This window comes from Salmo salar, unplaced genomic scaffold, assembly GCF_965601325.2.
Source record: "Salmo salar unplaced genomic scaffold, fSalSal1 ptg000177l, whole genome shotgun sequence".
NCBI classification, from domain to species: Eukaryota; Metazoa; Chordata; class Actinopteri; order Salmoniformes; family Salmonidae; genus Salmo; species Salmo salar.
The window spans coordinates 315,001-330,446 of NW_027675325.1; the positions used below are offsets into that span (position 1 = coordinate 315,001).

At 42.3% G+C, this 15,446-nt stretch overlaps 1 protein-coding gene across 1 annotated transcript in view; it reads right to left on the bottom strand.

Moving 5' to 3' along the window:
* The window catches only part of LOC123741819 (NLR family CARD domain-containing protein 3), an 18,559-nt gene extending 5,838 nt beyond the window's left edge, over positions 1-12,721 (bottom strand). The window contains exons 1-5 of the mRNA XM_082971128.1: positions 12,614-12,721; positions 9,766-9,907; positions 4,779-4,834; positions 2,692-2,790; positions 1-117 (exon numbers count right to left, since the gene is read on the bottom strand). Of these exons, the coding sequence (XP_082827254.1) occupies positions 1-117; positions 2,692-2,774 (200 nt within the window). The 5' untranslated portion in view covers positions 2,775-2,790; positions 4,779-4,834; positions 9,766-9,907; positions 12,614-12,721. The remainder of the gene's footprint in view (positions 118-2,691; positions 2,791-4,778; positions 4,835-9,765; positions 9,908-12,613) is intronic.
* Positions 12,722-15,446: the final 2,725 nt, after the last annotated feature.

The following is a 15,446-nucleotide window of genomic DNA, read 5'->3' on the forward strand; positions in this document are numbered from 1 at the left end:
CTTTGTTCAGTAGAAAAGTCTCCCTCTCTAAACCGTATAGGAAGTTCCATAGACCAGTCACTCTTCATGGACACACAGCTGGGAACAGGGGAGGTTGGTCTCTCCTGCTTGATTGGACTTCAACACAACAGAGACAAACATTACATCTCTCATCTACTAAATGTCTGGTGTTTTTGGTTTATGTCAGTTTCATTGTTTGTTATGCTATAAATTGTTATTTTATGGTTGTAAGTGGTAAAATGAACTAGAAAATGTTATATTTTGCAATTCTGAGTAAATACTACTTTAGTAAGGAATTACACATTATTCAGTAGTACTGTAGTTGCTAAATAATTCCAATAGATGGAAGCATAAGACCACGATAGATAGTTCAACAGATTAGTTTAGTTCTCCCTGGATACACCACCACTCCCCCCCACAGGAAAATAATCAGGATGCTGCTGGTAGAGTAGCTAGCTAGCTTACCTAGCTGTACCGACTAGCTAGGATAACTAGGATGCTGCTGGTAGAGTAGCTAGCTAGCTTACCTAGCTGTACCGACTAGCTAGGATAACTAGGATGCTGCTGGTAGAGTAGCTAGCTAGCTTACCTAGCTGTACTGACTAGCTAGGATAACTAGGATGCTGCTGGTAGAGTAGCTAGCTAGCTTACCTAGCTGTACCGACTAGCTAGGATAACTAGGATGCTGCTGGTAGAGTAGTTTTCTAGCTTACCTAGCTGTACCGACTAGCTAGGATAACTAGGTTGCTGCTGGTAGAGTAGCTAGCTAGCTTACCTAGCTGTACCAACTAGCTAGGATAACTAGGATGCTGCTGGTAGAGTAGCTAGCTAGCTTACCGAGCTGTACCGACTAGCTAGGATAACTAGGATGCTGGTGGTAGAGTAGCTAGCTAGCTTACCTAGCTGTACCGACTAGCTAGGTTAACTAGGATGCTGCTGGTAGAGTAGCTAGCTAGCTTTCCTAGCTGTACCAACTAGCTTGGCTAGGTAACAGGTTGTTCTGTACTTCGTCTCGAGGATGATGACGAATCCGGTGAACCACAAAATGAAACAAGGATAGAGAGTGAAAAGGATCTGGCTACAGTCATACTGTCCCTGACCATTAAGCAAAAAGCAAATTGAATAATAAACTTCGGCATCTCAACACTGTAGTGAACTCTGTAGTTATTCCCCAAGATCACCTCAGCCCACTCTGCACGTAACCGCTTGGTGCCACACCGTACGTGGACACGGACAGTTCTGTACGGGAAGTTCCAGAACAGTGGTACAAAACAACTAAGCCCAGTCTTTACAGTGGGTTACATTAGTAATATTCATTTTTTATTATTATGTTAAACAAACATTCCACTTTTTTTATAACAATATTTTGAGATCTAGGCCCATATCCACAAAGCGTCTCAGAGTAGAGAAGTGGTCGTATAAGTGCTGAGAATAAAGACATTTGACACTTCGGGGAATAAATTAAAGCTATGCATGAAATCTCTAGTCCCACCTAGTCAGCAGATATTTAGAACACCTCGTGAGCTGTCCTAAGTAGTTAAGAGTTAACAGCAGGTGTCTTGATAATACTATAGAACAATGCAGTGAGTCAGTGGTTCCTGAGCCACATGTAAATGCTTTGTAGTAGTTAAAATAATGTTTTGATATTTGATATGATCAATCCATAAATAATATATGTCCTGTGCTTTTGGCAATGATTTATGTATAATACTTATGTATAACAAGTGATACCATGTATGTCTCCAAAGCATTTTGTCTTCATTTTGGCAGATTAATTTATGCTAATTTCCCAAGATTAACTCAGGTTTTCGCCCAGCGATTAAGGAGTTGGAGCTGTGGCAGGAGTTGGACCTGTGGCTGAAAGGTGGCTGGTTTGAATCCCGGGCCGGGCGCTGGTCTGCTGGGTTCATATCCTCTAAACATTCACCTTTCATTGATCAGAACTCTAGAGGTTCTTCTTCACTGAACCCAAAAATATATATAACTTTTAGTGGTTCCATATATTAAGGAAGTGATAGAAGCCTTTTTGGTTCTATAAGGAACCTTCTTTTCTAAGAGTGTAAAATAAACACGTTTTTCTTTTGATTATTTAATTATCCACATCATGTTATTTCAAGTTCTCCCTTGGGAGCACAACATCACATTGTTAAAAAAATTATCCTAAATTTGGCATGGCTATAAATTGGGCAATTGAAGACATCTAGGGCGTAATCTGTGTTCGATGAAAATGAACATTGTATGCAACGTTGCAGGCAACATTATTGGCAAGGGACTTGATGCCTACTATGCCAAAGCTATTTAGAGTTGTTAAACGGGTGTGAAGAGTGTGTTGATATAACGGGAATATTGTCAAAATTCTTCTTGTAACAACGATCAGAATTGGTAAAGAAAATATGCATTCCATTATATTAGGCAATAATTAAGAGTAGGCAAAGTGGTCGTGTCATGTGAAAATTCTATCAAATGTGTTACATTGCAACGAGTACAGTCAGGGTGCCGTGGAGCCCCTGCAGTACCTCCACAGACCCCGGATTGAGAACCCCTGCAGTACCTCCACAGACCCCGGATTGAGAACCCCTGATTTAGCAGATGCTCTTATCCAGAGAGATTTACAGTAACTGCATTCATCTTAAGATAGCTATTTATTTTGGAAATAAAGTTAATAAATTCTTCATAAAATTGTCATCTTACCTCTTAGCTTTGGTGTCATGTCCCCCAGAGAGATGCATTTTAGAGGCAGGGCCCCCCTCCTCTCTCTCCCCAGAGAGACTCATTTTAGAGCACTGACCCCTAAACAGAGATCCAACATGTTGATTGTGGTCAACACAGGGACAACTAAACAGAGATCCAGCATGTTGGTTGTGGTTAACACAGTGACAACTAAACAGAGATCCAGCATGTTGGTTGTGGTTAACACAGTGACAACTAAACAGAGATCCAGCATGTTGGTTGTGGTCAACACAGTGACAACTAAACAGAGATCCAGCATGTTGGTTGTGGTTAACACAGTGACAACTAAACAGAGATCCAGCATGTTGGTTGTGGTTAACACAGTAACAACTAAACAGAGATCCAGCATGTTGGTTGTGGTTAACACAGTGACAACTAAACAGAGATCCAGCATGTTGGTTGTGGTTAACACAGTAACAACTAAACAGAGATCCAGCATGTTGGTTGTGGTTAACACAGTGACAACTAAACAGAGATCCAGCATGTTGGTTGTGGTTAACACAGTGACAACTAAACAGAGATCCAGCATGTTGGTTGTGGTTAACACAGTGACTAATTCTTGAATGTCAATTGTTCTCATTCATTCATTATCTCTTTGAGAAATATATTTTTAACAACTTTCTCTTTTACTTCTCTACATTCATGAAGAAAATGATGTACTTTTTACTCCATACATTTTCCCTGACACCCAAAAGTACTCGTTACATGTTGAATGCTTAGCAGGACAGAAAACGGTCCAATTTGAACACTTATCAAGAGAACATCCCTACTGCCTCTGATCTGGAGGACTCACTAAACAGAGAACATCCCTGGTCATCCCTACTGCCTCTGATCTGGAGGACTCACTAAACAGAGAACATCCCTGGTCATTACTGCCTCTGACCTGGAGGACTCACTAAACTCAAATGCTTCATTTTTAAATGATGTCTGAGTGTTGGAGTGTGACCCTGGCTATCCGTAAATTAAAATAACAAGAAAATTGTGCCGTCTGGTTTGCTTAATAAAATGAATTTTAAATGATCACTACTTTACTTTTACTTTTGATGCTTAAGTATATTTTAGCAATTACATTTACTTTTGATACTTAATTATATTTTAAACCAAATACTTTTAGACTTCTACTGAAGAAGTATTTTACTGGGTGACTTTCACTTTTAATTGAGTCATTTTCTATTAAGGTATCTTTACTTTTACTCAAGTATGAGAATTGAGTACTTTTTCCACCACTGTTCTAATATTCTAGAGACATATGAGCCACAGTGTCAACAGACATTTTGTAACTGCGCAGGCTACAAAGTTACTTTCAATTTCATATAAGGAAATAAAGCAACGGTCACTGGGTGAATTCGTTTTGCATTGCCCGGCTCCCCGGGTGCGCAGAGTTTACGCATTTTAGACCATTCCATTGTTCCTTAAAATAAAACTCCACTCACCTGTAGCACCGGGCCATGCAAAACTAACTTCCCACTGTCGCAGGGCACTGAGACACAGAGTTCTAAACCCAGAGGCATTTACAACAGTAACCAGAGGTAACAGTCAGTTGCATGCGACAGCAGCAAATCATGACATTGTACCGAATCTTGCTTCAGTTTTTTTATTATAGTCCTTCTTATGTTATTTTTGCTAAACATATAATTTACTCGTAACCAAGTTTAGCTGTGTTTTTTTCCTCCAAAATATGAATTACTGTAGGACTTTAATAATTGGAAACAGGCCTACAAACCCAAAAGGTTTTAATGATGCCTTAAATCTATCTTCAAATATATATTTGATGATTAGTTGAATCAGGTGTGTAAGTGCTGGTCAGAACAAAAGGATTGAGAAACCCTGAGATAAACATAAAACCATATAATGTAAAAGCTCCTCCACCATCTTTACCAGACGTTTTACTGATAACATGTAGACCACTGATTAGTTTCCACTTTGAAAACTGCTGTCTGTCAGCAACTCAGCTCAAGTAGCAGTTCTACTAACTAGTAATATCTCATTCCTAGTATTCATTCTCTTACTCTGTCCTTTAGAATAGATTATTGTTCAGAAATACTTACTTATTTGTCAGTAATCTCCATATAGCGTCTTCTGCTCTGTCGTCTCAAAATGGATCCTGAACAAAAGAACAACTTTACTTTCTGTTTCACTCAGCCGTCTCCCCACCCTGAAAATAAAGTGTTTTATTGGTATCTTCCACTAGATGGCAGTAAACACCAGCTGTAACTACACTTTACAACAGCATTCCTTAATCATAAAGGCAGTGTCTCAAAGGAGGAGTGCTGAATCAGGATCAGGTCCCCCTCTCCATGTAATCTGATTCATTATGATCTAGGATCAGGTCCCACCTCTCCATGTAATCTGATTCATTGTGATCTAGGATCAGGTCCTCCTCTCCATGTAACCTGATTCATTATGATCTAGGATCAGGTCCCCCCCTCTCCATGTAATCTGATTCATTATGATCTAGGATCAGGTCCCTCCTCTCCATGTAATCTGATTCATTATGATCTAGGATCAGGTCCTCCTCTCCATGTAATCTGATTCATTATGATCTAGGATCAGGTCCTCCTCTCCATGTAATCTGATTCATTATGATCTAGGATCAGGTCCTCCTCTCCATGTAATCTGATTCATTATGATCTAGGATCAGGTCCCCCTCTCCATGTAATCTGATTCATTATGATCTAGGATCAGGTCCCCCTCTCCATGTAATCTGATTCATTATGATCTAGGATCAGGTCCCCCCTCTCCATGTAATCTGATTCATTATGATCTAGGATCATGTCACCCCTCTCCATGTAATCTGATTCATTATGATCTAGGATCAGGTCCCCCCTCTCCATGTAATCTGATTCATTATGATCTAGGATCATGTCACCCCTCTCCATGTAATCTGATTCATTATGATCTAGGATCAGGTCCCCCCTCTCCATGTAATCTGATTCATTATGATCTAGGATCAGGTCCCCCCTCTCCATGTAATCTGATTCATTATGATCTAGGATCAGGTCCCCCCTCTCCATGTAATCTGATTCATTATGATCTAGGATCAGGTCCCCCCTTTCCATGTAATCTGATTCATTATGATCTAGGATCAGGTCCCCCCCTCTCCATGTAATCTGATTCATTGTGATCTAGGATCAGGTCCCTCCTCTCCATGTAATCTGATTCATTATGATCTAGGATCAGGTCCTCCTCTCTCCATGTAATCTGATTCATTATGATCTAGGATCAGGTCCCCTCCTCTCCATGTAATCTGATTCATTATGATCTAGGATCAGGTCCCCCTCTCCATGTAATCTGATTCATTATAATCTAGGATCAGGTCCTCCTCTCTATGTAATCTGATTCATTATGATATAGGATCAGGTCCTCCTCTCCATATAATCTGATTCATTATGATCTAGGATCAGGCCCCTCCTCTCCATGTAATCTGATTCATTATGATCTAGGATCAGGTCCCCCCTCTCCATGTAACCTGATTCATTATGATCTAGGATCAGGTCCTCCTATCCATGTAATCTGATTCATTATGATCTAGGATCAGGTCCCCCCTTTCCATGTAATCTGATTCATTATGATCTAGGATCAGGTCCCCCCCTCTCCATGTAATCTGATTCATTGTGATCTAGGATCAGGTCCCTCCTCTCCATGTAATCTGATTCATTATGATCTAGGATCAGGTCCTCCTCTCTCCATGTAATCTGATTCATTATGATCTAGGATCAGGTCCCCTCCTCTCCATGTAATCTGATTCATTATGATCTAGGATCAGGTCCCCCTCTCCATGTAATCTGATTCATTATAATCTAGGATCAGGTCCTCCTCTCTATGTAATCTGATTCATTATGATATAGGATCAGGTCCTCCTCTCCATATAATCTGATTCATTATGATCTAGGATCAGGCCCCTCCTCTCCATGTAATCTGATTCATTATGATCTAGGATCAGGTCCCCCCTCTCCATGTAACCTGATTCATTATGATCTAGGATCAGGTCCTCCTATCCATGTAATCTGATTCATTATGATCTAGGATCAGGTCAGCGGGCCTGCTAGTGATAGTGGTGGAGTCAGCACCTCCACACGTGGAGATGTATCCACTCAGTCCAGTAGACCTGCTAGTGATAGTGGTGGAGCCAGTACCTCCACACATGGAGATGTATCCACTCAGTCCAGTAGGCCTGCTAGTGATAGTGGTGGAGATGTATCCACTCAGTCCAGTAGACCTGCTAGTGATAGTGGTGGAGATGTATCCACTCAGTCCAGTAGACCTGCTAGTGATAGTGGTGGAGATGTATCCACTCAGTCCAGTAGACCTGCTAGTGATAGTGGTGGAGATGTATCCACTCAGTCCAGTAGACCTGCTAGTGATAGTGGTGGAGATGTATCCACTCAGTCCAGTAGACCTGCTAGTGATAGTGGTGGGGATGTAACCACTCAGTCCAGTAGACCTGCTAGTGATAGTGGTGGGGATGTATCCACTCAGTCCAGTAGACCTGTTAATGATAGTGGTGGAGATGTGTCCAGTCAGTCCAGTAGACCTGCTAGTGATAGTGGTGGAGCCAGTACCTCCACACATGGAGATGTATCCACTCAGTCCAGTAGACCTGCTAGTGATAGTGGTGGAGATGTGTCCAGTCAGTCCAGTAGACCTGCTAGTGATAGTGGTGGAGCCAGTACCTCCACACATGGACATGTATCCACTCAGTCCAGTAGGCCTGCTAGTGATAGTGGTGGAGATGTATCCACTCAGTCCAGTAGACCTGCTAGTGATAGTGGTGGAGCCAGTACCTCCACACGTGGAGATGTATCCACTCAGTCCAGTAGGCCTGCTAGTGATAGTGGTGGAGATGTATCCACTCAGTCCAGTAGACCTGCTAGTGATAGTGGTGGAGCCAGTACCTCCACACATGGAGATGTATCCACTCAGTCCAGTAGGCCTGCTAGTGATAGTGGTGGAGATGTATCCACTCAGTCCAGTAGACCTGCTAGTGATAGTGGTGGAGATGTATCCACTCAGTCCAGTAGACCTGCTAGTGATAGTGGTGGAGATGTATCCACTCAGTCCAGTAGACCTGCTAGTGATAGTGGTGGAGATGTATCCACTCAGTCCAGTAGACCTGCTAGTGATAGTGGTGGAGATGTATCCACTCAGTCCAGTAGACCTGCTAGTGATAGTGGTGGGGATGTAACCACTCAGTCCAGTAGACCTGCTAGTGATAGTGGTGGGGATGTATCCACTCAGTCCAGTAGACCTGCTAGTGATAGTGGTGGAGCCAGTACCTCCACACATGGAGATGTATCCACTCAGTCCAGTAGACCTGTTAATGATAGTGGTGGAGATGTGTCCAGTCAGTCCAGTAGACCTGCTAGTGATAGTGGTGGAGCCAGTACCTCCACACATGGAGATGTATCCACTCAGTCCAGTAGACCTGCTAGTGATAGTGGTGGAGATGTGTCCAGTCAGTCCAGTAGACCTGCTAGTGATAGTGGTGGAGCCAGTACCTCCACACATGGACATGTATCCACTCAGTCCAGTAGGCCTGCTAGTGATAGTGGTGGAGATGTATCCACTCAGTCCAGTAGACCTGCTAGTGATAGTGGTGGAGCCAGTACCTCCACACGTGGAGATGTATCCACTCAGTCCAGTAGGCCTGCTAGTGATAGTGGTGGAGATGTATCCACTCAGTCCAGTAGACCTGCTAGTGATAGTGGTGGAGCCAGTACCTCCACACATGGAGATGTATCCACTCAGTCCAGTAGGCCTGCTAGTGATAGTGGTGGATATGTATCCACTCAGTCCAGTAGACCTGCTAGTGATAGTGGTGGAGATGTATCCACTCAGTCCAGTAGACCTGCTAGTGATAGTGGTGGAGATGTATCCACTCAGTCCAGTAGACCTGCTAGTGATAGTGGTGGAGATGTATCCACTCAGTCCAGTAGACCTGCTAGTGATAGTGGTGGGGATGTATCCACTCAGTCCAGTAGACCTGCTAGTGATAGTGGTGGGGATGTATCCACTCAGTCCAGTAGACCTGCTAGTGATAGTGGTGGAGATGTATCCACTCAGTCCAGTAGACCTGCTAGTGATAGTGGTGGAGATGTATCCACTCAGTCCAGTAGACCTGCTAGTGATAGTGGTGGAGATGTGTCCAGTCAGTCCAGTAGACCTGCTCGTGATAGTGGTGGAGATGTGTCCAGTCAGTCCAGTAGACCTGCTAGTGATAGTGGTGGAGATGTGTCCAGTCAGTCCAGTAGACCTGCTAGTGATAGTGGTGGAGATGTATCCACTCAGTCCAGTTGGCCTGCTAGTGATAGTGGTGGAGATGTATCCACTCAGTCCAGTAGGCCTGCTAGTGATAGTGGTGGAGATGTATCCACTCAGTCCAGTAGGCCTGCTAGTGATAGTGGTGGAGATGTATCCACTCAGTCCAGTAGACCTGCTAGTGATAGTGGTGGAGATGTATCCACTCAGTCCAGTAGACCTGCTAGTGATAGTGGTGGAGATGTATCCACTCAGTCCAGTAGACCTGCTAGTGATAGTGGTGGAGATGTATCCACTCAGTCCAGTAGACCTGCTAGTGATAGTGGTGGAGATGTATCCACTCAGTCCAGTAGACCTGCTAGTGATAGTGGTGGAGATGTATCCACTCAGTCCAGTAGACCTGCTAGTGATAGTGGTGGAGATGTATCCACTCAGTCCAGTAGACCTGCTAGTGATAGTGGTGGAGATGTATCCACTCTGTCCAGTAGACCTACTCCATGACCCACAGCAACGCAGTCTTCTATGGACCAGTTTATTCCAAAGTCTATGTCTTTAGCAAAACAAGGCCACATTGATATTGCATTGGCTAAAATGATTGCCACCGATTTCCAGCCATTTTAGATTGTGGAGGTTTTAGAAATTATAGCAATAATGTAAATCCAATGTACACAATTCCAAGCAGGAAAACCCTTTCAAAATCACTTTTCCACAAATGTACGAGAGCACACAGGCTTCAGTGTGGAAAAGAGTCTAAAAAGCTACTGCAGTTTTCCTTACCACTGACTGCTGGACATCAAGGGTAACCACTTCTTACATGTCGGGTACATGTCACTTCATTGAAGATTTTTTCGATGTCTAGCTGTCTTCTGGACTGCTTTGAGTTCAGCGACAGACACACCCAGAGAACTTGGCAGAGGAACTGTTGAGAGTGGCCAGAGAAGGACAAGTAGATGGAAAAGTGGTCTGTTGTGTTAGCGACAATGCAGCTAACATAACCAAAGCCATGAAAATGTTTAATAAATTGACCCATCATCCATGTCTTGCCCACACAATCAACCTGATTGTAAGAGATGCTCTGAAGGTGATGAAGCCTACTGTGGACAAAGTGAAAGCAGCTGTGGAATACTTCCACAGGAGCACAGTAGGTGCTGAAAAACTAAAGTCTACACAACGCCAGATGGGGATGCATGAGCTGAGGCCTAAACAAGACTGCACTACAAGGTGGAATTCAACATTTTATATGTTGAAGCGGTTTCTTGAGTCAAAGGATGCCATCATCTCTACCCTGGGCATTGTCAATGCACCTGTTGATGCTCTGACCCAAGAGGAATGGGAGGTGGTGGAGGAGGTGTGCAGTCCTGGAGCAGGTCACTGTGGAGATCAGTGGAGTGAGGTACAGTAAGCAGTTATTACTGCATCATTATTTAATCCAGTATTATATATGTATATGAGCAGTAGATGAGAATGTAGTATCAGTAGACTAAACATGAAGCTGAACTAATAAGTTACTGTTCTCTCTTTTCAGCTATGTGACCACCTCAACAATGATACTCCTGTGTAAGGGTCTGCAGCGAATCACAGCCAGACGCCAGAGAGAAGCAAATTTAATGTGACCGAGTTGATGGACACCATATGTTCATCAATGGACAGAAAGTTCCACAGAATGGAATATAATCACGTGCTATCAGAAACGCTGCACTTGACCCCAGGTTTAAGAAGTTAGCCTTCAGTGATGCCATAGCGATTGATGAGGCTCTTCAAAGAATAACCTCCGCAGCAGGGAGGGACAGCCCCAGCAGTCAGCTGGCTCAGGCACCAGGGCATCAGGAAGAAGAGGGATCAGATGGAGGGACAGCCCCAGCAGTCAGCTGGCTCAGGCACCAGGGCATCAGGAAGAAGAGGGAGGGAGGGAGGGAGGGACAGCCCCAGCAGTCAGCTGGCTCAGGCACCAGGGCATCAGGAAGAAGAGGCAGGGAGGGAGGGACAGCCCCAGCAGTCAGCTGGCTCAGGCACCAGGGCAACAGGAAGAAGAGGGATCAGATGGAGGGACAGCCCCAGCAGTCAGCTGGCTCAGGCACCAGGGCATCAGGAAGAAGAGGGATCAGATGGAGCAGAAGCACCAGCAGTAGTGTCACAAACGTCTGCTGTTTGGATGCTGTTTGACGAGAGAGCAACTGGGTATGCAGCACGAAGGAATCCCTCAGCAGATGCCATAATGGAGGTCCGATCCTGTTTGGTGGAGCCCCTCCTCCAAAGATCTGCAGATCCTCTGAGCTGGTGGAAGAACAAGGCCTCTGTCTACCCACGGCTTACTAAAGTCATGACAGGGAGACTCTGCATAGTGGCCTCATCCGTTCCCTCTGAGAGGGTCTTCTCGAAAACAGGACAAATAATTACTGAGAGAAGAAACCGCATCAGCCCCTCGAAAGTGAGGCAGCTTGCATTTCTGAATGCAAATCTCTCATAAAAGCAAAATCTGGTCAGCATTGCTGTGTGCTGCTGGTTATAACATGGTAATAAAGAAGAGAGAGAAAAGAGGGACCAGTTTAATGTTTTGGGATGCTGCAGTTTTGCACATTGTTATTTATTTTTCTTTGATATGGTTAAATATTCTATTATTATGTTGTTCAGGTTGTATTCATTTTCAATGGTTAGATTTATATGCACTTTGTTTATATACATTAAAAAGTTATACTTTAAATGCACATGTGTAATAGCATCCTTATGTTTTACATTTATTTCAAATTGTGGGATGCTGCAGTTTGGCAAATTGTTATTTATTTTTCTTTGATATGATGCAATATTCTATTATGTTGTTCAGGTTGTATTTATTTTGAATGGTTAGATTTATATGCACTTTGTTTATATACATTAAAAGTTATACTTTAAATGAAAATGTTTAAGAGCATTCTTTTTCATAACAAACAAAATGCATTTTTAAATACATTGTGGTTAAGGTAGAGTATGATTTCATTTAATAATTTAATTAGAATTGTTTTAACACCAATCATAGTCAAACACGTCACCACCCATTTATATAACAATAGTTATATAACAACAGTATCCAGCGGGTGGGGCTAACAGTCAGTTGCATGTGACAGCAGTAACTCATGACATTGTACTGAATCATGCTTCAGTTTTTATATTATAGTCCTTCTTCAAGACATCTCTTTTACATTATTTTAGATAAACATATAATTTACTAGAAACCAGGTTTAGCTGTGTTTTTTTCATCAAATATGAATTCTAGTAGGCCTTTAATAATTGTAAACAGGCCTTCAAACCCAAAAGGTTTTCATTTGAGAATGTTCATTTGTATGCCTCAAATATGAAACTGTTTTAAAATATTTAATGATTAGTTGAATCAGGTGTGTAAGTGCTGGTCAGAACAAAAGGATTGAGAAACCCTGAGATAAACATAAAACCATATAATGTAAAAGCTCCTCCACCATCTTTACCAGACGTTTTACTGATAACATGTAGACCACTGATTAGTTTCCACTTTGAAAACTGCTGTCTGTCAGCAACTCAGCTCATATAACAGTTCTACTAACTACTACTAGTACTATATCTTACTCTGTCCTTTAGAATGTATTACTGTTCAGAAATACTGAGAAATACTCACTTTATTTGTCAGTAATCTCCATATAGCGTCTTCTGCTCTGTCGTCTCAAAATGGATTCTGTACAAAAGAACAACTTAACTTTCTGTTTCAATCAGCCGCCTCCCCACCCTGAAAATAAAGTGTTTTATTGGTATCTTCCACTAGATGGCAGTAAACACCTGCTGTAACTAGACTTTACAACAGCATTCCTTATTCATAAAGGCAGTGTCTCAAAGGAGGAGTGCTGAATCAGGATCAGGTCCCCCTGTCTATGTAATCTGATTCATTATGATCGAGGATCAGGTCCCTCCTCTCCATGTAATCTGATTCAATGTGATCTAGGATCAGGTCCTCCCTCTCCATGTAATCTGATTCATTATGATCTAAGATCAGGTCCCTCTCTCCATGTAATCTGATTCATTATGATCTAGGATCAGGTCCCCCCTCTCCATGTAATCTGATTCATTATGATCTAAGATCAGGTCCCTCTCTCCATGTAATCTAATTCAATGTGATCTAGGATCAGGTCCCAATCTCCATGTAATCTGATTCATTATGATCTAGGATCAGGTACCCCTCTCCATGTAATCTGATTCATTGTGATCTAGGATCAGGTCCCCCCTCTCCATGTAATCTGATTCATTATGATCTAGGATCAGGTCCCACCTCTCCATGTAATATGATCCATTATGATCTAGGATCAGGTCCCCCCTCCCCATGTAATCTGATTCATTATGATCTAGGATCAGGTCCCCCCTCTCCATGTAATCTGATTCACTATGATCAGGTCCTCCTCTCCATGTAATCTGATTCATTATGATCTAGGATCAGGTCCCCCCTCTCCATGTAATCTGATTCACTATGATCAGGTCCTCCTCTCCATGTAATCTGATTCATTGTGATCTAGGATCAGGTCCCTCCTCTCCATGTAATCTGATTCATTATGATCTAGGATCAGGTACCCCTCTCCATGTAATCTGATTCATTGTGATCTAGGATCAGGTCCCCCCTCTCCATGTAATCTGATTCATTATGATCTAGGATCAGGTCCCCCCTCTCCATGTAATCTGATTCATTATGATCTAGGATCAGGTCCCCCCTCTCCATGTAATCTGATTCATTATGATCTAGGATCAGGTCCCCCCTCTCCATGTAATCTGATTCATTATGATCTAGGATCAGGTTCCCCCTCTCCATGTAATCTGATTCATTATGATCTAGGATCAGGTCCGTCCTCTCCATGTAATCTGATTCATTATGATCTAGGATCAGGTCCCCCCTCTCCATGTAATCTAATTCATGATGATCTAGGATAAGGTCCCTCCTCTCCATGTAATCTGATTCATTATGATCTAGGATCAGGTTCCCCCTCTCCATGTAATCTGATTCATTATGATCTAGGATCAGGTCCCCCACTCCATGTAATCTAATACATTATGATCTAAAATACTTAACTGATCCTAGATCAGCTGTCCTACTCTTTATGAATACTGTCACAGAATCAATTAGTATCATTCATTGAACTGCTTTGCCATGAACAGATCTGTGAGGTCTTAACTTAAAGGTTCTATATTGACCTTATGGTCATTTTAATGGGGTTGAACATCCATCCCATCAGATTGTGTAAAGGATTTTATGAGTTCAGAAAAACAGTGACTTGGAAGCATCTCTCTGACCTCACCCTGCTGAAACACACTCAAGTAAAGACCACATAGCTACAGTTATATGCTTTTCTGTTTTTATACACTTTTACAGACAATGTATGGACAGGTATCCATATGAATCAGTACAATATACAAACTAGTAAGCCACCTCCCAATAAGGGGTCAGCAATATCAAGCATGCAGCACTAAACAGACAGACATCTCAGGCAACAAAATCTCACACTCAATACCTGCAAATATTTACAAAAAGTATTGTAGCAGATTTTATTTTGACTTCATGAGAAAAGACCCACATTTTTGGGTGAAATTAACAGAAGCCTTTGCAACAACAATCTAAAATAAGTTTTGCTAGCGTTATGAATATACACTGTCTTTATTAATATATATGTTTTAATTGTAGTTGTATGCCTATATGTACAGTTTTTTTTAACACTTGTTAACAACCACACACTTTTAATGGGGGTGGCAGGTAGCCTAGTTGTTAGAGTATTGGGCTAGTAACTGAAATGTTGCTGCATCGAATCTCCAAGCTGACAAGGTAAAATTCGGTTGTTCTGCCCCTGAACAAGGCAGGTTACCCACTGTTCCCCGGTAGGCCATCACAGGGGCGGAAATGCCGGGGGGGACGGGGTGGACACAACCCCCCCATCCTGGGAAAAATATGATTTGTCCCCCCCAATATATCACTGAAACATAACTATGTAATTTAAATAATATTAATAATATGCAATGAAAGCAATTGTGCTGATTATAGACACTTAATAGCTTGTTCTTAAGTTTCAAAAGATTGCGACCCCCCCCACCCTTTGCCTCACAATGGTTTGATCCACTGCCAGTTCCTTAGCTTGCGAGGTAACGTAGAGGTCGTATCTACTGTCTGAAAGGCACTCAATACACGTAACTGACGTGAGGTTAATCCAGTCAATCGCGCACAAACACTAGCTGAATATGCAGAGCTAGCGCGCAAATATTAACTATTAAGCTAGCTAGTACCTATTCCATGTATGTGGCGTCGTCAAAGATGGAATCTTTGCTATCGTCAATTTATTCCAAGATCAGCATGCATGTAAGTTAGTGCTTCAAAGTCCCTGTGATAAGGTTAGCGATAAACTGAACAGAACTTCACTCTCTTCTACCATTGTTTTAAATATATTTAATGGTCTCGTTGCAAAAGCTAAATTGTCGCAAGG